The sequence below is a fragment of the Ascidia mentula genome, chromosome 5 (assembly GCF_947561715.1).
Source record: "Ascidia mentula chromosome 5, kaAscMent1.1, whole genome shotgun sequence".
NCBI classification, from domain to species: domain Eukaryota; kingdom Metazoa; phylum Chordata; class Ascidiacea; order Phlebobranchia; family Ascidiidae; genus Ascidia; species Ascidia mentula.
The window spans coordinates 20,415,744-20,439,055 of record NC_138570.1 but is presented as its reverse complement, the minus strand read 5'-3'; the positions used below and the strand labels follow the sequence as shown (position 1 = coordinate 20,439,055).

General features: G+C 36.8%; 1 protein-coding gene across 1 annotated transcript; it reads right to left on the bottom strand.

The window, feature by feature from the left end:
- Positions 1 to 1,617: 1,617 nt before the first annotated feature.
- LOC145903190 (uncharacterized) lies at positions 1,618 to 15,161 on the bottom strand. The gene is made up of 17 exons (XM_082991260.1): positions 15,101 to 15,161; positions 14,852 to 14,994; positions 14,473 to 14,697; positions 14,240 to 14,416; positions 13,703 to 13,871; positions 13,505 to 13,643; positions 10,754 to 10,883; positions 10,196 to 10,361; positions 8,731 to 8,933; positions 8,480 to 8,618; positions 7,885 to 7,936; positions 7,344 to 7,509; positions 6,051 to 6,217; positions 5,804 to 5,984; positions 4,961 to 5,031; positions 2,153 to 2,255; positions 1,618 to 1,758 (listed from the first exon to the last, which is right to left on the bottom strand). Exons 1-17 carry the CDS (start codon positions 15,159 to 15,161, stop codon positions 1,618 to 1,620), a joined length of 2,433 nt encoding a protein of 810 aa, XP_082847386.1.
- Positions 15,162 to 23,312: the final 8,151 nt, after the last annotated feature.

The following is a 23,312-nucleotide window of genomic DNA, read 5'->3' as shown; positions in this document are numbered from 1 at the left end:
ATCAAGCATCTCTCGAAACAAGCCAACAGAATACAAACCAACATTAAGGTGTGTTTGGTTTGGTTTACCAGGTAAGAAATAAACCAACGTCAGACAACTGCACCACAGATGAACTGGTAACGCTCGTTGATGGTAAGAATTCTCCGTAACATATTTTGGTTGTTTGTTTCTTTGTCTTTTCCTGAAGTTATTTCACAATCATTTCTACATTTATTATATTTAGATCCAACTACAGTTAAATATTGACGACGTGAACGCTGGCCTCGTGATTTTTAAAGGGGTAGATGACCACCAAATACACCTTATTGCGCAACTTGAACTTGCTTACCGATTTGGTCGATTACGTCAGTTATTTATATTGCTAGATTACGTAAGTGCCCCAAATACGTTGTTTATGTTGAAATCCAAGTCTTTGTTTTCCGATTAACTGAAAGTAATTATGTTTATTTTAGCTTTATTTATCATTTGCGAAACAAGTATTTGTGTTTAAATTAACGTTATTTATTATTTGCCAAAGAAGTACCTATGTTTAATTTAACTATTTACGTAGTTAGTTTGGTTGCCTAAGTTAACTATATGGCTTGATTGCCTACATAACATGGTTTATAACACAGCTATAATGTCGCTGCGTCTACTGGCTAGCACTTTTTCACCCATGTCGTTTCGTTTGACATCAAAACTTGGGCATTCATTGAACGGGTGATTACAATGATTTGGTTTTAACTCTCAGGCACAACAAAGTTGTAAGTTTGGGATTTTTGTATGCACATATGTTGTGCGGCGACACTAGACATAGACCATGTCTCTGTACATCAGCGCCATATGGTATGAAGCAAATTCTTCCGCAAACCAGTGACTCTTACTTAGATAAGTAAACTCCCTTTCGTTAAATAACCTTCTGCCAAACGGCGTTTTCCATAATAGCGATAATCTCATGTTAAAAGTGAATCTTGATACTTCTTGGTGCAATGAATAGACATTGCTATGCGTATGTTCAAATACTATTTTATGTTTCTGTTGCTGTCAGGCATATTGTATTTCGATAACATCACGTGATTTCACAAGCGGTGTTAGCGTTATTTTTTCGTTTTCTTGGTGTTAGTTGTGTGCTGTACCTGTATCATTACCCTGAGAAAGCGTTGTTGGATAACAGGCGAAACGTCGGTGAATAAAGTTACGTTTTTATATATGTGCCAGAAGAACAGACTGTTAAGATTCAATTACTATGGTGAAATACAATTACTAGTTTGTAAGTGGAGTTACACGGTCGGCTACTCTGGTTTACAACAAATTGACGAATTAATGCAAATCTGAATGCGCTGAAGTCATTGTATGCGTTTTTATGTTTGTATATTTTCGTTGTGTTTGTTACATTACCAACTTTGAGTCAGCTTTTAAGTTGAGTGGTTGGATTGTGCTTGGAGACAACGCAGCACTTTGAAACCAATCTCTTATAAAGCAACAATTCTACACACACAGATATATGCCAGGTTGTATTTTTGCAGCAAGATACAAAAGTGTGCGTTATACACGGGATTATACAAATATACGTTAAGCTGTTAATTAAATCAATCAGTTAGTTACACGCAGGATGCACTTATGTCTTCAGTTATCACATTAAACATCCTTGTTGAAACGACGTCTCATAAACCAAGCAACCAACCCAAGCACAATAATAAGCAGAAGGACGATGAATCCAACTGCTATGTAAACACCTTTCATATCCTGGACACCTTCTGATTCCAATGCTTTTTCCACCTCTGCACACACAAATATATTAAGGTAAGATAGAGTTATTGGGACATATAGTTACATGGTATGGAAAAAGAAATACCAGTATTGTTTATTTGGTGATTGGTTGTCATGATTTATAGAATTTTCATCAGCAAACGTTTTAAAATTTTTAAGTCAGACAACTTCAATTATTTTTGAAGATAAGATGTGAAACTCTCTTTTGTTGTTCTTTGGACTTGGAAAGGTAATTTTGTTCCTCAAAAATTGCAGCTTAAAATCGGATCAGACGATATTCAAATAGCGAAAGATATATTGCCGAAAAGTATGAATGTGCCCGAAATATACGTAAGCATTTGGGCCACGGTGCGTGGGAATAATTCAAACTTTAGAGAAAGTGTTTTTGTTGCCAAGTTCTCACCAATGCAAGTTTTTTCGTCATTCCCGAGATAGCGGCCTTTAAAACAAGAACATTGGACAACTCCAAGTTCATCGTTGCAGAAATCTGAACATCCACCATTTTCCTACAACAAAAGATATTTATGATACAGACTAGACAACAGACTGGAATATTTGTACAACCAAAGAATAGCAAAAAAAAAAGTAACAAACTGAATTACTGATGACTGCCCCTGTAGACTGTGGATCGATAACCCTGTTAGTAGTTTATGTGTAAAACTTAATATACGAACGCACCAATACACACTGGACCTTTCGCTAACTTAGCTGCTTACGTGTTTTTGAAGATTACTCAATCTGTTTTTCGTTTAGTACAGCGGTGCACAACCTGCGGCCGTACGGCCGCATGCGGCCGCGGACGCTATTTTTTGCGGCCGTGCACATTTATATCAAAATGGTGACGTCATAAAACATCAATAGTATATCGGTGAATTGTTATGTACGCATGTACAGTTGTCGAAAAGCTAAACAGTGGAATCGCTCAGTCATGTCGCTGAAACGTAAAAGGTTGTTAAAACAAGAGAAAAGGGCGTTTAATCCCAAATGGGAAGTGAATTATTTTATGATGGAGACGTGAACCTAGCGTGCAAGAACAAGGCAGTCATTGAATAATTCGACATTTCATTACATTGTAACATACGTAATTTGGCAAATGTAAATAATAAATAGTGCACATTTTTCAGGTATTGAATCATTTCCATTCCTTTCTTATATTGCTCACGTCAACTTGTCGTAATTATCAGGGGTATATCGTTGAAAAAGCAGTATATTCAGTGGCGGCCGTTAGCACACAGTAGTGTGTGTGTTGCGGCCGGCAATAGTAAAAAGGTTGTGCACCCCTGCCTTAGACCCACTTCTCGTTGCCATCCAAAACACCCCCGCTATCATGTCTACCCCTGTGCCATGCCGAAATACACCCAAGGCAATTGCTTACGCCGATGACGTCACCCTAGTGGTGGCGCATCGGCAATCCCTCATCCAATCCCTGGCATTAATTGATAAATTTAGTAAATTATCTGGTCTTAAACTAAACCCCACCAAAACCGAAGCAATTGCCATCCTCCAACCTCTTACCGACGAACCCCTTTTGAATCATATTAATTGGAACCTTAACTCAATAAATCCTTTAAAAACACCCATCGGCGCACCCTCAGCTATAACAACGGCATGGCACACAAAAATTTCCTCTTTACAAACCCGCGCCAACTCTATAAGCAACCCCTTTCTAACTTTCGATTCGAAATGCATCCTTTCCAAAACAATGCTCCTCCCCAAAATCTCTTATATGGCCAACACCTACCCCCTACCATCCCGGCAACGCGAGTGGGTCGACGGCATCGTGGTGAACTTTGTTGTAGGCCCAAACAACCCTACCTTGCCCATCAACACTCTGGCAGCCCGCCGTGACCTCGGAGGTTACGGCGCGGCCAACATCCCCCTCTATTCCGACCTTCTTTTGCTTTCTTCCTTCAAAAAATATTATAAACATCGTATCCTTGACACCCCAACTACACCGCAACTTTCCTTTTTCGAATATAACCTTGGACTCCAAATTTCTCAATTATTCGACCTCCGGACACGAAATTTTCTACCTCACGCAGCAACACCCTCCCCTCACTATCAGTACCTATACACTTTAATAACCTCCATAAACCCCACAGAACAGGAACTTCTTTGCCCTAAATTAAAACCCCTCAACACCAGATTGACAAATACCTCCCCAAACCCCCATAACCTGACAGACTGGACCCAAATTCATAACCCTATTTTCCCCAATTATCTTAAAACATTCAATTACCGCCTCACCTACAAAATTCTCCCCCTCAAATGCCAACAAACCTTTCTTCCACTCGACAAAAATCCTCACTGTTACCTCTGCACTTACCCATCCGAAACCTTTTCACATCTTTTCCACAACTGCCCCACAATTCAACCCCTTCTAAACCTCGTTAAAAAAAACCTTAACTCCTTGCTAAATACCACCATTCCCTACTTCGACACCCCTTTACACCTTAATTTCCCAAAACTCCCCCAACACGATACCCCTTACGCGTCGACTCTAACAGCCCTTTTAAACTCCTCCTTAACCCACATCATTTGGAAAACCCGTAATCGCATTAAACACGACCCCCGCCCTTTGAATAACATCCCCACACACCTCATCCGATCCTTTAAAACATCTATATCTCTAAGACTCACTTTACAGCGTTACAGGGAAAACCCCTCTCTCGAAGGCGTCCTGGCCGACGTAAAAAACTTTCATCACCCAAAACTGGTAACCTTCTCTCCACCCCCCCGATGTGTTGTTACAAGTATTATTTTTTGTGTGTATTTTTGCACGTGCCTCCTTTTTTTGTATTCTTATGCACTCCATTAGCGTCATTGTTAACGTAACTGTCCCTTTCCCGCACTTTTTCCTCTCTCTCCTCCAAACTTTTCTATTTCTATTATTGTGTAATACATGTCGTCTACAAAATCTTTTTTCCTTTTGTACCCTTTTTATTCGTCTTTTTCCATTCCTACTTGTAGTGTGATATTCGTGGTGGCCTTGTGCTCATCCGAATAAAAAAAAAAAAAAAAAAAAAAAAAAAAAAATATTGTGGCATGAAATAGAACTAAAACAAACACTGAATTTAAATGAGAAATAGTGTGTAAGGTTGGAAATATGTGAAATTGCATGCTTATGTTTTCTGCAATTCTTAAATCACTTTCACTTGAACATAATTGACAGGAATGTATTTAGAAGGTTTTGTTTCAGCGACATTTTTACCTTTCTGTGATGAGTTCATATTTCAAACCTCCTTCATCAGAATCCATGTTGCTGACCCAGCACGATTTTAACTGACAAACAGAGTTTGATTAAAACAGTGGCTAAACATAAAATCCTTGCACAAATCATATGAAAAAAATTCCTAATATATCTAATAGAAACCATACATAAATAAACAACGCTTTGTCAGCCAACAACAACGAGCGCATTTAGGTCCAGCCAATAATCCAGTCCACCTACATAACTTATGTCGTAAGTTTAGTAATAAAGGAGTAGAATGATCAACAAAGTTTTTGTATTAAAAGTTAATTTATTCACAAACTTGACTTCGAGAAATTCATCAATGAATTTATTTATAATGTATTAAAATCCAAACACAGCGATCTTCAGACAGATCAGATCGATTTATCTAGAGAAAAATATATTTCGCCTAAAACGGCATCATCAGTTTCTCCATTTACCAAAACTTATTCAAATAGAGTAATATACATCTATTTGAATAAGTTTTGGTAAATGGAGAAACTGATGATGCCGTTTTAGGCGAAATATATTTTTCTCTAAATAAATCGATCTGAGCTGTCTGAAGATCGCTGTGTTTGGATTTTAATACATTATTATTGATACGGTGTGCGATCGACAGCCTGCCAGGGGCCTTTGGTTTTTTTGATCCAGATTTGATTTACTAATCACATTGAATTTATTTATTTAGCATAAAATTTTTACCGTGTGTGAACGCATATATGTGTATTTCAGGCCACACTTCTAAGACTTAACTTATGACCAGCAGAGCCTTAATAATGCACTGATACATATTTATTTCAAATTATTATTGAACAAACATACCCTTAGAGATGTGTGAAACTTTCCACTTCCACTGGCCGAATCAACCTTAGCGTAAACGAAGTTTGGAACTTGGACGATTGAATTTGATCTGAGTGGATTTTTCATTTGCTCGTCACTAAACAACTCAAATCTGATCGTAATATTCCCGACACTACGATGTGAAGTCAGATAACTTTCTTTCCTGTTAAGTTTCAACAAAAGCATAAATGTCACCAAATTAAAAAAGTAATTAAATTACAATGCGTACAGTTTAGTTGACATTGCTCTAGAAGCAGTTTTGATATCTCTGTTTAATATTTCCGAAATAAAGCAAGATATTTCCAAGTGTGGATTGTAAGATGTCCGTCTCACAACTTGAGTGGTAAATTTGTAATTGCGAACTTGGTACATGATGCTTACGTTGCCTTGGGATTTCTTCGAAAAAACATGTAAAGTATATTTTTGTTGGAATAATTAATAATGAAGATTATGCTCTGATCAGTTGGTCGATAATGAAAATTGTTATATGTTTTTTAAAGGTTTATGACATGCTTTGTCTTATTCAAGATTAATATGCCTAATTGCTAAGTTCGTTTACAAAACTTAGGTTGATTTTGCTTTTCTTCGAAAGTAATTCAGAGCAAATATCAAGAAAATCGCAACTTATCATACGTGCACTCACATATTACGCTGCTTATCATTTTAACTTTTCATAACATGAGTGACGTCTTTAAGTTGTGAGTGGAGTCAAATATTATCGCTTTGAAAATAGGTCAACAATTCTAACGACGATGACGTCATTAACGTGCAAAGTAAGTTAAGTTAATGGAAATCACCTCTTACACGAAACTTATCTATTGACTCAGGTTGCATCAGTAGTGTCGCTGCACAACACATGTTTACAAAGAAAAAAGGCCCTAAAACTTACAGCTAATTTATGTTAAAACCAAGCCGGGAGTTAAAACCAAAGTCATTGTAATCACGCGTTCAACGAATGCCCATGTTGTGATGTCCAACAAAGCGGCGTCAGTAGCATGTGAAAAAATGCTAGCCTGCAGAGGCAGCGACATTACACTTGTGTCATAAACCACGACATTTAGGCCATAAAGCCATATATATAACTGAAATCATAAACAAAGTCAAAGAAACTTCTGTGCTGTGTGCTGTATTACTTTACTGGATTATCGACAATAAACGGATTTATGAACACCTTTGGACTGGTTTGAAGCTTGGTGGATGTATGTGTTTAGTCGGGAGTTAGACTACTTAGAAGACGCACAGACTTGTGTAAAGGAGTTATTTAACTCCAACAGTAACCTTGAGATAGAGAAGGCAAGTTGCCTACGAGGCCGAATTGCCATCGAGACTCAGTCAGCCCCGTTGGGTGCGAGGCCCGCTCTAAGGGAGGCGACAGTAGTTTGTTTTCTGCTACTGAACAACCCCACAAATTGTATGTAATAACCACATTATTATTAACTGTATTGCGGACCAGTTTAGTTACTGCCAGATTCAATAAATTCAGATGTACATCGGATAATATTTCTTCACTAAATACAAATACCTCCAGAGTTGAAAAACACGCGTCCAGTTCAAATTGGAAAACAGGATTTTTCGCTGCAGCTTTACAACTTCCAGGGAGACAATCAAGACTTGTCATGGGACGATTTGAAATATACAAAATATCTTTTCCACTTGCTTCCAATGCTCTTAACCCATGGGAACTGACACTGGAATAAAAGTTGTTTAAATAACCATGAGACTGGTGAACTTGATGTTGTAAAATGTGTCGCTAATTTATAACCTATAAAAAAGCAATACAAGAAAATAATAGATGTGTAAGATGTCGTTTATATTTATAATCAGTTAGAAAAGTTCGGATGACCGACATCTGAATGAGATTGTGATTACTCATCATAACTTGTTTATTATTTTAGATTAACTGAAGTTTTATCAAAACAAATTTCATTTAAGCAACAAAACTTATAACTAAAACAAAGAAATATTATATCATTGTTTTGGTTTAGTTTGGATGAATTCAAAGTAACAAATTCATGAAAAAAATATTTATTCCTCTAGCAATTTCTAGAAATTTTAAGTCTTACTTTAACTTGATAGAATTTGTGTTGCATTCCTTTTCGTTATACATCTTGCAATCTGAATATAAAATAATATTCTAGTTTCACTTTTCCTGTTTTAAACTACTTTGATTTTAGTGCAAAAATATTTCTGGGTCAATAAACCTTATTTCGTCTCAATTTATATTCTCAGTTAATCTTTCTGACTATTATGTTTACATTAATTACTGGAAGTTTTAAAAATGAAAGCAGCTGACCATCACATAGTTAGCTTTGCATCGAAATGTCAAGCAAAAGCTTGTAAATACAAGAAGTGCGTAATATCATAGGCAAAGCCATGTAGTGGAAGTGCTAATGGTGACACATAACTCTCCCCGTGAGAACAGGGTTTAATTAAACACAAACTTGTATGAAAAATATTTGTTTGAAAATTCCATAAGTCAGACACATAATAACTACGTCATCCACACACACTAAGCATTGTGCACTACACAGTGTCCGCATTTTTAAATTATGTAATCGGTTTGTGTTTAAGTCTCTTTATATGATCGGTTGCTCAACTTGTTCAACCCACTTCATTACTTCTGCCACACATTATTCTCGAACTTGGTTTAATACAAACCTGAGCTGATGCTGATTGAAGGAGGAGGAGTGAATGGTCGATAAACGAATATTTGAATATTAATTCTTCGGGCTTGAAGTTTAATAATTTGATCCCCGCCAACAATTACCCCAGGATGTGAAGGATCATCGGATAAAATCTATTCAACAACAAGGTACAGTAGGTCATATGAACTTAGTTTGTTTTCAAATCAAATATAACAACAACGTCTCTATAATGGCAGTCACGAAAACTTTCAGAATGCAGCTTACATAGAGTCCGTCTTTATATCCATTGCGACCAAACGTAATGCTAACAGAGGAAGCAGATATTGTGAAATTACATCTCACTGGACTTGTCACAGTATAATTACAAGCTATGTATTGTAACAAGAATCCATAGCTCGAAATTGGAAGAACAAGAGTTGTTGGAAGATCGTCCACGTTCAACTCCGAATCACAAGATTGTTTGTTAACTAAACAACATTTCGTATTTTACGTACTTGCATGAGTTTGTAGAAATTAAATTAAACTGAAAGTTGGCCGAATCAGAGCAAGTCCACTTTATTCGACTTAGTTTCAGTATTTGACCGAATCTTTAATATTCGATGGAAAAAGATTAATGCTGGCAAATAAGTTGGTGTCGTATTGGAAACTGAATCAAACACTTGTTGTCACCTTCGTTAAAAATGTATTCACAAATACAAAAGTATGCTTAAATCTGATCGTGGTGCTTTGGATATCCTGGGTTCGAATCCCGGTGTAGTAAAAATATATGTTTGTGATATGAACTGCGCTGTATGGTGGTGGTCACCTGCACATATGTGAAGCTAGTCTGACGCGTTGTGACCTGACGCATAAGTGTAGCTTAATCCACTATACAGGTTCAGACCGGAGAGTTATATCAGCTTAGCAAAAAGGACGGAGGATGCCTGGAATGCTGAAGGTCAAACGTTTTCGAGTCTAGCCCGGACTTTATATGAAAGTGGTTTCAATGCAGTTCAGCTCAGATTCCAAGTTAACCAAATATTTATCATTTTAACACATTTTGTGTGGATATTTGTTTCGCAGATGTTTTTCCACCAGCTCGGTTACAAAACTAATTGTTTTTCAAAAGTTTTTGTGTTCACTGTATGTCAAGCATGTTAGATTTATTGCAATCTTGACATCATCTGAATCCATCGATGCCTTACCGAGAGTTTAAGTTTCAATCGAACTTTCTTCAACGCGATTTTTTATCACCAGCTTTAGAATTATTTTCACATCAAACTAATTCGAACTTTAGTTTCCACAAAAAAAATATATAAAACGTTTAAATCTCAAAGGGTTCAATTGTTTTTAAATAACGCTGCCAGGCATAATGTTGTAAAACCTCATGAGCTCTTATGAAAAATAATAATTTGCTTGGTCGACATTTCGGTCGTTATGCAATCGAACTTCATCAGGACAAACACCGAAAATTGCTAAAGTCGTTGAGTGATTCATTAAACAATTCTTTCAAAAATTCAGAAAAAATACAAATTTTTTTTTGTCTGGGAAACTTCTTATTATATCAAAACTGTGAAGGTTCAGTGAAGCTTGACCGTTTAGCGCTGTTTAATATGCGTCCACAAAACCGATGTTCAACATTTGATAACGAAAACTAAAGAATGCCGTTGCATCTTAACTTTAATCGATTTATGATATTCAAATACATTTCCTGCTTGTTTCTTACATTGTTTGGTTTTACGTTTCTTACCTTCCATGAATGCAAAGTTGGGAGAAAGAGGAGAAGAAAGGCCTTTCAACCTCCAACAATATAAAAGCATGTAACCTGTATCTGATTTCACAATTCCTGTTGCACTTCCATTACCAGTAAACTCTCCTACTAAGATGCTCTCAGTGGGTTCTCGTCCGTCGAAAACCTACAATATAACAAAACATACAAATAATTAGTATGAAAAATAGGAATTTCCCTGTTCCACATACCGGTATTTGCCCTCTAAACGCATTAATCAGTTATTTCTATGGTTCGCTTTCAGGTTGCTTTATTATCATTATCAGAAAAGAATTCAACCACTGACACCTGAATAAATTATACAGATAATTAAAAAATGCCACAAATGTTAAAGTAGAATATTCGATCCGCAAAAATAACGTTAGAATTTATCGTCACGCTAATTATTTTTATATCTTGCAGTTGCGAACAGGAATATTTATAAACATGTTGTGATAAGTTTGGTTCACGTAAGCACAAGATCTCCCACAACTCAAAGTTAAAGTTGGTTTAGTAGAACTACAGAGCGAGTATTTTCACCCAACAAATGTTGTTGAAGATTGTGCTGGAGGACAAATGTATTGCAGCAATTCCCCCATTATTTCCAGTGGATAAAGCTCTCAAAAATTTTGGACAAAAGTATAAGATGAGGAAATCAGTACTCTGTCCACTATAAGGTCCTGGTTTGCATAGGATGGGGAACCCTCTTAGAGTTTGCCAATCATCACAAGCATGACGTGCAACTTGCCGAAACAAACATAAGAGGAAAATAATTTCCATTTCAAATGTTTTCCTAACATCAACAACTGAAGAGAATAGAAGTTATTGTAATAGAAGTTATAAACCTTGTGTTAACTTAAATGGTTACGTTGCTTCTGATTTACATACTCTGCAGTCACAGAAACTGATGATGCCTCTGTAGGCGAAATATATTTATCTGATATTAAACATCTTTGAGCTGTTGGGCTTGATTGATATTTTCAACTTTACTCAGAAACTTATTCTGAACACAAAACCACTCAACTTCGACAAATGATTGATGGGAGAATCTTAAAAATCAACTTGTTGCAATAAATTCCACATATGAAGTTACAAAGAATGGAAACCAATTGTAAAACTTCGTAATAATTAACTTTCAATTATGGCCACTAGGTGCGCCACACCCACGCTTTCGGTGCTATGACAACGATACAAACAATCATGTGAAAATGTCGATGCAATGGTAAAGCATGACCTATTTTAGAAAAGAAGTGTTTCATTAACCGTTCCATCGAACTACACACAAACATGTATTGAAACAGCTACAAAACTTACTCTTGTGACTAATATCAACACTACATTATTTTTATCACATTCTTCTGCTCACGTCTTTGCTTTGTATTCGCATTAACAATTGTGAACTTACAATATCTCTGTTATATTCCTGAAACTCCAAAAGGAGTGGAAACATTTCAATTTGAATAAGACAGAAACTGAGGATGCCAACAGGCGAATTTTGGTTATCTCGTATTATTTCTTAACACTTTTCTTTACCTGTCCCTCGACACCTTCCTGTCCCAGGCAACTGAATACGGACAAACAGCTGCAAGACTCCCGGCTTTATAGAAAAACTGCATTACCACTAAACACGCAGCAGGTAACTTCCCAACCACATGAGGCGAAGTTGTTGCTACTTTCAGCAGTCGGGACACGCACCGCCAAGCACTAATCTTGTACCAGGTACTGCATGACATCATGAATATGTGAATAAACATGAGGTGATTTCAACGCGCATCCATGCACAGAATATTTAATGTTTCACACATTCTATGATATGAGCAGACATCGCAACAGAGGTGATGTGCAAACGTTTTACTTGCAAGAGCAATTTTATTCTAAATCGTCGCTTGCAGCACAACCAACAAAAGTAACACAAACAGGTAATTTTTAATGACAGAACAACTCCACATTCAGGTCAATACCTTGAGTTAAGCATTTAATACCAGGAGGGTAAGATTAAACAGAACTCTTTGTATCAAGGTTATTTTTGCAATAAATTTGTCATTATTAAAGTTACACATTTTTTACACACATGTTGTTGAAAAGCGTTCGCAAAACGACATTCGTTTGCAATGTTTCCTATTCTTCGTTTACATTCAGATATTAGACACATTCAACTATTATTCTGGGTTCAAGGATGTCAATATTAAACATGGATTTTTGTTCCTTTGATATTAGTTTTATGGACACTTGATAATATTGAATTTACCCAAATTTTTAATTGCGTTATGATGTATTGCATTCTTCAACCGCTGCATTTTTTATTTCTAATTTGTTCTCCAATTTTGCGATACATAAATCTAATATAACTTGAGTAGCATTTGATTGGGAAATCCTATTTGTTTAGAACATTTGACATAAAATCGCACGTGGGGGCTTATGTTGTCCCCTAACCTGACTTTAATCGAAAACCTGATGCAGAGAATTACACTAAATACATCTTTATTACTTCATTAAAACTACGTTGATACAAAGTTAGTCAAATAATTAGACACACGCATTAACAAATACACTATCGGTATGTAAGCATACAGAGTTAACACATAAAGCGGAGACTATTAGGTTAAGTAGTAAAGGCTGAGACTGATAAAAGCACACTTTATATACTACAGAGAGGTGTGACGATGTAGGGGTTCTGAAAAAAGTATTGTTCACAGCAAGCATTTAACAGAAGACGATCAGTTACTGGAAACAGGGTTAAACTTTACACAGGAAAACCGGCGCCATGGAGACGACCAACTAACAAATGACCAGCAAATTACATGGCAACGTTATCCTGGTTGCTACGTAGTTACGTTACGGGCCTTTCAAGTGTGATCGGAGAAAACTATTTTACTATTTTAGTCAAAATATGCGAGTCCTTGTTACGTTTTTATTCTTCTTGGCACATTGACAATTTTTCACTGTGGTCTAGCTTTCCTCTGGTGAGTAGCAACCCACGCCAACAGGATAGATTGCTTGTCCAGAAACAAAACAATTGTTGTCTCGATCTTTGGCAATTTTCTTGAAACCCGAATCATCGTCACCAACTCCCCAACTGAGCAAATATTGTCAATTTGAGAAGAAAGTATTTTTAAGAAGTTTTTAAAGACTTTACCAACAAGGATATATCTTATTTAAGGTATAATTGTACACGATAAAAACGATAAACACTTCGCTGATTTGTTATAGTTTGGTTTTGTTCCACATTGGTAACTAATGGTTTATAACATGTTGTCTTCATGGCGTTTACACAAAAATATGATGGCATACCTGTTCTTGATAATCCAGTACTTGTCTTCTCCACGTGGTTTGCTCTCTTTTCCATAACCAACGACCAACACTGTGTGACGTAATGCGTTTTCGTTCGTTGGATTTAAACCTTTTTCCCAATCGGGATCATAAAATATATCTGAAAGTTCATTACACTGCTATGATATTTAATATTTGAAGTTGTTTTCAAAAAGTTACCTTCATAGTTGGTGTGAGCGTGAAATTTGGATTTATTTGAAGCAACCAAACTGACAGCAACCGGCCCAACTTTCGCCACCACATTTTCAAGTTCTTTTTCACATCCTTTTATTTTCTTGAATCCTTTGATTCCGATACGTCTGCAAGGTCCATCTCTGCATGTTGTTCTCTGTCCAATGTAACAGCACAAATTGTCGTACACATATTTTCACCAAATCACGATGTATGTTATGTAACTTTTTGTTTACGAAGATCTTTTCGTAAATTTCGATTACAATGGTTCAACCTAATAAGTTTTGCTGATTTTGATGTTTGGTTTCTCAAACCAAACCAGTACTGGAAGATACAATTAAACGTATCTCTTTTCAAGACTCTCAATTACAGAAACCAGTACTTTAGTGGTGGTTACGTTATAACTCTGGCAATCTACAAGGTACTTTAGTAATGGACGTCTATGGGAAGTATGTTATGAGGTAAAAAGCACACTAAAGATCCAATTATTGTTTAATATTAAAAATGGATTTTCGTTGAACAAACCTTGCCAATGAACGGATATTCATGTTCAAAAACGAGTCCATTCCTTCTAATGTAATCAAACGCCCATTCCAGATCTCCTGTTCCTCCACCCTTTTTGTCACAATCAACTAATTGTTGTTCAGAAAGTTTGACCAATTCTCCGTTGTTTATCTTGTGATGAGATTCAACGGCTGCTACCTGCATATTTAAATCACAGTAGCTATACTAGTTAGGCATTTGTTACGAACGCTTACTGCACTGAATATCCAGCAAACGGGTAACTCAGTTCCTTGGTCTTGCACGGGTGTTACACAACCCTTGTCCCTCCAGTCAAAACTTTCAGGGTTGGGTTCCTCAATGCCAACATCTGGGTCAGTTTCTTGAGGTTCTTCGCACATTTTCGATGCTCCGAATAACAAGGGCGGTCTGTAACATTCTGCCACGTTCCGATCGTCCATCCATGGGAGTTCATCGTTTTTCTGTGTTGAAATGTATTTAAACAAACGTTCACTCAAACTTAGTAGGAAGTCATTAGGCTAACAGGCTTCGCAGCCCAGGTATCGCAGTGTAGGTGGATCAGCCACCATTGTATGAAACATTACTGCGTTGATTTGGACATGTGTTGTTTTTTACCCGATCGCTGAACTGTGTCAGTGAAATCCTGTATGTGAACTTTCCAGTCTTGAAATCTTCATTGTGTTCTTTCACTTCAGCTAAACTTCTTTCCCAAATAATTTTTCTTTCAAGAAGTTCGTCCTCGTTTAAATATTGTTTATCTGCAAACCATCGAAATAACAGCAACATAACTCTAAATGTTAAATCGATGTAAATTAAGAATGAAACTTATTAAAGCAATTTGGTGGAAACCATGAATAAACTTACTGTATTTTGCGATCCACTCATTCCATACTTGATCTACGTCATCATCAAGATCGCCAAACATTGTTCAGTACGTTGAAGCAAAAAAATTATGCTTGCATAAACGTGCCAGTATGTATTAACATGATAACGGTATATGATAAGTTATCACTATTGCCACGTCAGGGCATATTATGTATTACATCATTTTGCTGCGTATAAGTTTCTCTGCATATACGCTGCAGCCACATTCCAACAATGCACAATATGGGGTGATACTACATTTGATAAACAAATCAATGCTTTTTAATTAGCTAATGAACTAAATTAAATGTTGGAATAAATAACTTAGTAATTGCCGGAATAATTTAATCAACGCTAAACTACTGCTGTGCACTTTATCGCAAGTAAATAAAGCAAGATCTTGTTTTGTTTGCTATCGATTTAATCATAAATGTTATCTTCTTTTCCGTGAGTAACAAATAAAATTTGACATACAAATTCTTGTTCAAATACAATAGCTTTGTACGCATTCACAACCGTACATAAATCTATGAGTCTCAACATTTGCTACTTGACGTCACGCATCATTTACCAACTTCGCTTTAAACTCAATTTAACGCTGCGCAACCAAATCAATTAATTGCAAAGCGAAACCGACCGCTGCTACGTCATTGAAGGAAATGACATTATATATGTGGCTGATTCGATGGGTGTCGCTGGAGAGCACATCGAATGACATAAAACTTCTACATCGGTTAAAGCACCCGAGTCAAACAAAATATAAACAAAAACAGCGATCGGGATTCGTCCACAGGATCTCGCGGGTTCGAATCCCGGTGTGGCAACAAATAAGTAAAAGAACATATTGCAGTGCGACGCATTTGGAGATATGCACAGTACGTGTGACGCACTGATTATTGTGAAAGGCCGGGTTTTAAGTTACCCGACGCCCTTGGATATTCGAAACAACGCACCGAGGTAACGCGACGACCAGTTTGAGAACCATTAAATTACATCCTTAAATTCCAACTTTGGTGAGTTGATTGATCGCATGTATCATCATAATGATAAAATCCAATGTTTCTTTTTAACTTCTACTATAACTCAAACCGTTTCCGCTTATCGTTTTCTCTGTTCAATATTAAAGTAGACCCCTGTCCACTTCAAAATAAGCCAGAGTTTCACGGTTTCTCAACTGATTGCTCGCAAAGTCAGCTAGAACAAGCTTAGTGACAAATATTAACCCTTACAAATCTTCGGTGAATCAGCAAACTACTACACACTTAGCAACTGAATGCTGGTTGCGAGGAGACAGGGTGTGTTTAGTTTCAGTGGGTCGTAACCGTTACATAGAAGTTGATGCGTAACTTGAAACCTACACAGGGTTTCGCTTAAGGGGAGGTTCTCTTCGGACACAAATTTAATTTATATTTCTGTTTGGAAAATATATTATTATGCAAAGAAACAGATGAAACTGTGGCCTTACAAAAATCCTTAATTTTTTATGGCGTCAGTTAAAAGACCCCTGAAGACCAACCATTTCTGATCATAAAAAATAGCTGACGTCATTATTTTACGCATTGGGAAATCCCCTGTCCGTTCCGTGCCAAGTCACGTTTTTAGGAAAAAATTTAAACTCAGAAAACAAATGAATGATGACTTTTAAGCTAAGCGTCGCAGAGAGTTTGCCAGCGAGATTTAATTCCAATGCTGTGAAAGCTTTTGTGTATTTCTTCTGATTTGCAAAAGTTTTGTTTTCACGTTAATTTTAAATTTATATTATCAAGATTTATCATTTAGGAAAAAATGTCAAATAATTTTGTGAAAATTTACCGATAATCCGCAAAATATTAATGAGCTAATGCATTAACATATGAAAAAAACGTCTGCGCAAATAACGATCGCCAAAACAAAATCCTCTGAGCAAAAAACAAACTTTCCACTCTGGGATCCATGTATTGATTTGCTGTGGTTTGTGGGCTTCTCTAAAACACGCAATCTACGCAATCTACGCAATCTACGCAATCTACGCAATCTACGCAATCTATACCCAGACTGACTTTTTACCTGAACTATATCTTTTCATAGGCCCATAGGAAATAAACTAAATATCTATAAACCATGGATCTAGCGCCATCTTTCGGCCAACACACGCAATGTACGTTGCTCAGAACCAACGCAATCTGTTCGAAAATGGCGGGCGCATTAATTCAATTCAAATGAGCTGTGGCATCGTATGAAACTTTTATTTTGTGTTTAGTCTTTATGACCACTTGGCACATTGCTTGTCAGAGTTTGAATATATAGACGTACCCTTCTGTGCCTAAAATCAATTTTCAAACGTTTATATGATGATAATTTGTTTAAGGCACTTCCACATAATAGCACAATTTATCAAAAAAACAATTGAAGAGCTTGGCGTGGTCGTGCATCAGTTTAATCTTCACTATCCTCTTAATACGATGCCACAGCTCATTTGAATTAATGCCCCCGCCATTTTCGAACAGATTGCGTTGGTTCTGAGTAACAAAGATTGCGTGTGTTGGCCGAAAGATGGCGCTAGACGTTAATTCTATGATTTATAGATATTTAGTTTACTTCCAATGGGTCTATGAAAAGATATAATTCAGGCAAGCAAACGGCAAACGTATAGATTGCACAGATTGCGTAGATTGCGTAGATTGCGTAGATTGCGTAGATTGCGTAGATTGCGTAGATTGCGTGTTTTAGAGAAGCCCGTGGTTTGTCAGCCATTTGTGATTTTTTTTAAATATTTTATCTCTCAACCCCGTTGTAAAAGGTTATTAATTTTAATACAAAACCGATGGTGCATTTTTTGTCAACAAAATTTTGTAGCTAATTCTTAAATACGAAAAAACTATCTATGCTTCCACTTTAGGCGGTTATACTTGGTACAATGACAAGTACCTCAATATCATTCCATGTAAATGGACAACTGTATACAGGTTTGTTGAAGCTTATTTGCAAAAAAACTTCTGCGTTTCTTTTTTTAAGGCTTTTGATGCATTTTAATTTAGTTAATTTTAGTTGTTGGCAATAGCTGTCACAAAAATGTGGACGTGTTTGTTAAAGATAGAAGTATAAATTATTAGTTGTTGTAAACCTGTTTGCTTTGTTCAGTTGATGATGTGGATCCGATGATGAGCCTGAACTCATGGCTCCGATCACAACCAGGACTCACTGGAACAAAAGTGATGTGTTATGAGGGAGTGGATGTGGATGTTGCGTGGTTGCCATGGAGAAAACTCCCGGAAAGATAGAAGCTGTAAACTCGGTGAATGTTGAAAGTTAAACTTTATGTCTCGGTTTGTTGTTTAATCATAACTGATATGCAGATGCTTCCTATTCATCAACTAATTTTACTGTGATAAGCAATGTGGAGCCAATAATATGAATTGTGTATAAGCTGCAGACACGGGGCCTGATGGCACTAATGGTTGAGCTTTGCTTGGCCATGGTGTTTCCACTTTCTTTTCTCCATAAGGTTGCACCTAGTTTGGTGCCCAACGGATGACGGTGATTGCATAGTCACCACAAAGTGGAAGTCTTTGCTTGGCCGTTTGGTCAGCAAAGTCGTCTTATTGTCACACCAGCTGCACTGATGAGACCTTTTAGGTCGAAACAGTGGCCATCTGTCTGCAGCTTATACATAATTTTACTGTGTTTGACATAAAAATGCATATTAAAAAAAATTTATGTATTGACAAACGTATTTAGTGCCTCAGCCTGCTTGCTTCAGTGGACGGGTGCAGAGTAACAACTGTGGAAGGACTTGGGTCACGAAGAGATGGCTACAATGCAATACAAACTCGTGTAGCTGAGTTTGATGGTTCACAGTGTGGTTATTGCACTCCTGGTTTCGTCATGAATATGTACAGGTTCGCTTATAAATTAGAATACACAGAAAATTTGTGGTGGGTTATTGACAATTTTTTTTCAAAATAAAATGTCAGAGAATGCTTTTCTGGCCTTTCAAACACAACTGTGCTTATTATATTAAATCATTACAGTATATGCATGTTTATATGTAGTTGCCAATAAAACCATAAAGTAACCCTCTTGTCTTTTTAGCCTTTTATCAGAAGATCCAACTCCAACCGAGCAGAAAGTTGAAGATAGTTTTGATGGAAACATTTGTCGTTGTACAGGATATCGGCCCATACTTGATGCAATGGAATCTTTTGCAAAAGATGCTGACCCAAAACTGCTGGAAAAATGTTCAGACATTGAGGTACAAAATGCAATAAAATGTAGAAACTTCCTGATTCCTTTTCTGTGACCAACAAATACTTTAATTAAACAAAATTGTATCTCAGGAAATGTTCAACAGTTTTTGTTTCTCAGGATCTTGAAAAGGAGTTCTGTCATTTAAAATGCAACAAACGAAAGTTGGTGCAACTAAAAGCAATCAGGCTTGAATTATTCAATGGTAGAATTTCATGGATCCGACCAACTTCGTTTAATGATTTAGTTGCAGTTCTCAAATCCCAACCAACTGCTCAAATAATTTGTGGAAACACTGCTTCTGGTAAGTCTAACATTTCTGTTTTTTTGTTTGTGATCTCATGATGATCCATGGGAAAATACTTGAACCTGCGGTATGTGTTAAAATGAAGGCAAAAGTGAGGTGCAATAAGTTTGGGGTGAAAACAAAGCTGTGATAATGATTAAAGTAATTGTGGTTATAATTCAACTTGCATTTACAATGTCAGAAGTTGACCCAAACTTTGATTTGTTTGTGGTAAGAATTTCTCACCCTATAACCCTGAGTATTCAGGCAAATGTTTGTTTGAACAACAAACATCAACAAGTTCATATTGTAACATGTTGCTAGTCATCACCCAATAAAATCATATAGTTGACATAATTCACTAAACCTAACATTTGACATGATCACAGTACCTGGTCATCAACATGTTAGTCCTAACACATAATTAGCATTTTTTTTAATTTCAGGGCTTGGACATGAGTTGACATGGGTTGGAGTCCTGTGGATGTAAACTTGACCGCAACTGCTGCTACTAATGAAGCGGTTGTAGCTTGGGATTTAAACACTTCTGGCTTGCTATATTGTCTGAATGTTGGTCACATGGTCACGAAAGTGTCACAACTCTCATGGAAATGTTTCGCTGAGTGGATCACAGGTTGGTGGATTTGAGATGATCGTGTGATAACGAGTTTCCATACTGGGATCTGTCGCGGGCATAAGACGTGCATATAAGATATATATGTTTGGGCAAAACAATGGCACGGGGGTTGGGTTATCAAAATAAGGTTTCAAAAATGCACTAAACCTGCTTAAATTTCAAATCTATAATGAAGTGCAGTGTTCTGACTTCAAACAGAATCGGTCAAACTACAAAACAAGCACAAAATGTGTTTCTTCCTTACAAGCAGTAAAGAGCCATAATAATCCATAAGAACTGCAGACACTTGCACACAATATTTCATCCTATAAGGTCTCATCAGTGCAGTTTGGTGTGACTGTGGCACTGGGCTAGCTTGTAGACTACCATGCACACTTACACCACAGACACCACGAAGTTAAAATCTGTGTCCCTGACAGTATCCAAGCTGCCCCAGTGCCACAGTCACCAGCTGCACTGATAAGACTTTATAGATTGAAACAGTGCGTGCATGTATCCGCAGATCTAACACACATCCATAATTACTGTACTAACCAGTACATATCAACCTAGTTTATTTTTACTTTCAACTTGCCGCACATTTATCATATATTGCCAGAGTTGCGTCATCAATTCTAATTGGTCTCAAAAGAAACAGCGACATTATTATATAAACAGGTGTGTGATTGCTAGCGACGTTGTTACAATCTGAGTGGAGCGCATTCCACGTACGATATTCGGGTTAGGTCTGACTCATCCCTGTGTATATGCACTTATTTAAACTAACCCGGTATCCAACCACTGCTAATTTCGTCATCAATGGTTCTGCTTCATCGCACACCGACTTACTGGCGCCCTCTGTTGGCGGCTGATGCAGTTCCTCCTCTTGTTAATTAAAAAAGTGATGGAATTAATAGGTAAGTGTTAAACACAACATTTTCCGCTGCAGTTGTAAATTTCTTTAGAATACTTTTTTATGTTCTTTAAATGCTTTGAATATCAATCTGTAAATTGATTTACAACTCATACATATTTGTTACAGACAAGGAAAAATGTTCACTGGTGGCTATTCCAACAGTATTTAATGAAAATATAGACTGCATATTTCAAACTGATAAGGTAGGTTTGCAAACATACAAACTTTCTTTTTGTTAAGTGTGTTATTTTTTAAACTTAACATTTTTGCAGGATGTTACTTCTCCTTATCCAAAAATTGTACATAACTCCCAGAGCAACACATTCAATGTACATGTTGATGGGAATGTCATAACAGACATTCACTCATTAGAAACAGGGATCGCGGTAATTTTGGCGTGCTACTGGATATTTAACATTTGCTTCCCTTCCAATGGAAACAGGACCTTGTCATTTTTGGCTGGGTATGTTGCAAATATGCAGAACATAGCAATGCCTTTATCAGTATTGCGTGTTATTAACAAGTTGTGAAAGTGTTGTGTTTGATGTCCCCTTCAATGTTTTCTTGGTATATTCTTGCATGTGACACAGCTATGGTAACTTTGCGTGAAACTAGTGTAGAAAAAACATCTAAAATACATTGTAGATATCGAATAGTTTAAGCATAGGACAACCCACAAATTATGTTACCTCGAAGTGCCAGCACAAGCTGTGACATCATACAAAATTTTGTTCACAATGGTTTAAACATAACCGTGTCACATGCACTTTATGTTTTTGTTCTGTTCCGAAACGTTCTATTCAAAGTGTTCTTATTCTGTTCCGAAACGTTCTCTTCAAAGTGTTCTTGTTCTGTTCCGAAACGTTCTCTTCAAAGTGTTCTTGTTCTGTTCCATAAATGTTGCCCCATCAGTATGCCAAAATATTTTTTCAACCATTCAAAAACCATAGGTTATTTATTTTTCCCCTGCAATTTGTCAGTACATGTGAACCATTGTGACATTTTCTAATAAACCGGAAAAATTACAAAAAGTCGAGGTGGAAACACAAAACTACCCACAGGAAAGGTGGATTAGGAGAGGTGGAAAAGCAAATCCACCATATGCAAAGGTGGAGTAATCCACCAATTTAGGTGGTTAAAACCACCTATATGGGTGGATTAGAAAAGGTGGAAATTAAAATCCACCCAAAGGGTAGAATCGGTGAACCACCGATTTAGGTGGGAATTCCCGCCTTTACAGTTTACAGTGTAGTCTAACTTCGACAAAACACACATCCACCAAGCTTCAAACCAGTTCAGAGTTGTTCATAAATCCGTTTATTGTTTATAATCCAGTAATATAATACAACACACACTGTAAAGCGTAAAGGTGGAAAATTCGGTAGGGTGGAAAATTACCCACCCTACGCATGGGTGGAAAGTACAATTTACAACCCTATGTAGGTGAAAAATTAATAATCTACCTTTTTCGATCATGACCAAAGGATAAATCTTTTGATTCCACCTCAGATAGGAGGCGAACATGCATTTTTAATTTTTGTATGATAGAAACGAAAGTGCACTAAAATCCACGCTATGTTTCCGTTTGTGGCAACCACCTACACTCAGAATTTTTGATTTAGGCTAAATCGTTTACAACTTCCTCCATAGCGGTGTTTCCTCATCTGTGAGTCGCGACTCAAAGTTGGGTCGCTTATTGCAAGTAAAGCAAAAAAATGTGTATTAGGACTTGTGAATATGGATGCTTTGTAGTTTTTTAAGTGTTTGTTACGTCAAACTGACTTTTATGCTTGTGCGCGATAATTTTGCATTATAGAATTTAAAAAATAGGGTTTCCTGAAAAAAGGTTGGGAATTATTGCTCTGTGGTAACACCACAAGTTTATTTGGTAGTAATAGTGGAAGGAGGCGGATATGCAAAAGTTAATTAAAGAGAGTGTTTTAGCAGTATCTTCAAGCAAAAATAAAATTAATACAACAACTGTATCAATAAAGAGTGTGTTTTAGCAGAGGACGATTTAACTGCGCACCGCAGAACTTGTGCCATAACACGTGACGCGGCGGATGAATATTGGCAAAAAGGAATTATGAAATTATTTCTCTGCTGCATAATTCTTGAATCGTTTTAAGTTATTTTTAATCCAAATTAATATATTGTTGAAATACTTTTG

What these genes read in the sequence shown, in the direction of transcription:
- LOC145903190 (XM_082991260.1), bottom strand. Translation starts at nt 15,161, where the DNA reads ATGTTTGGCGATCTTGATGATGACGTAGATCAAGTATGGAATGAGTGG. An exon ending in AGAGCAATGTCAACTAAACT is followed by an intron (nt 5,985 to 6,050) that starts GTACGCATTGTA and finishes GAAACTTAACAG; the next exon opens with GAAAGAAAGTTATCTGACTT. An exon ending in TATGAACTCATCACAGAAAG is followed by an intron (nt 2,256 to 4,960) that starts GTAAAAATGTCG and finishes CTTTTGTTGTAG; the next exon opens with GAAAATGGTGGATGTTCAGA.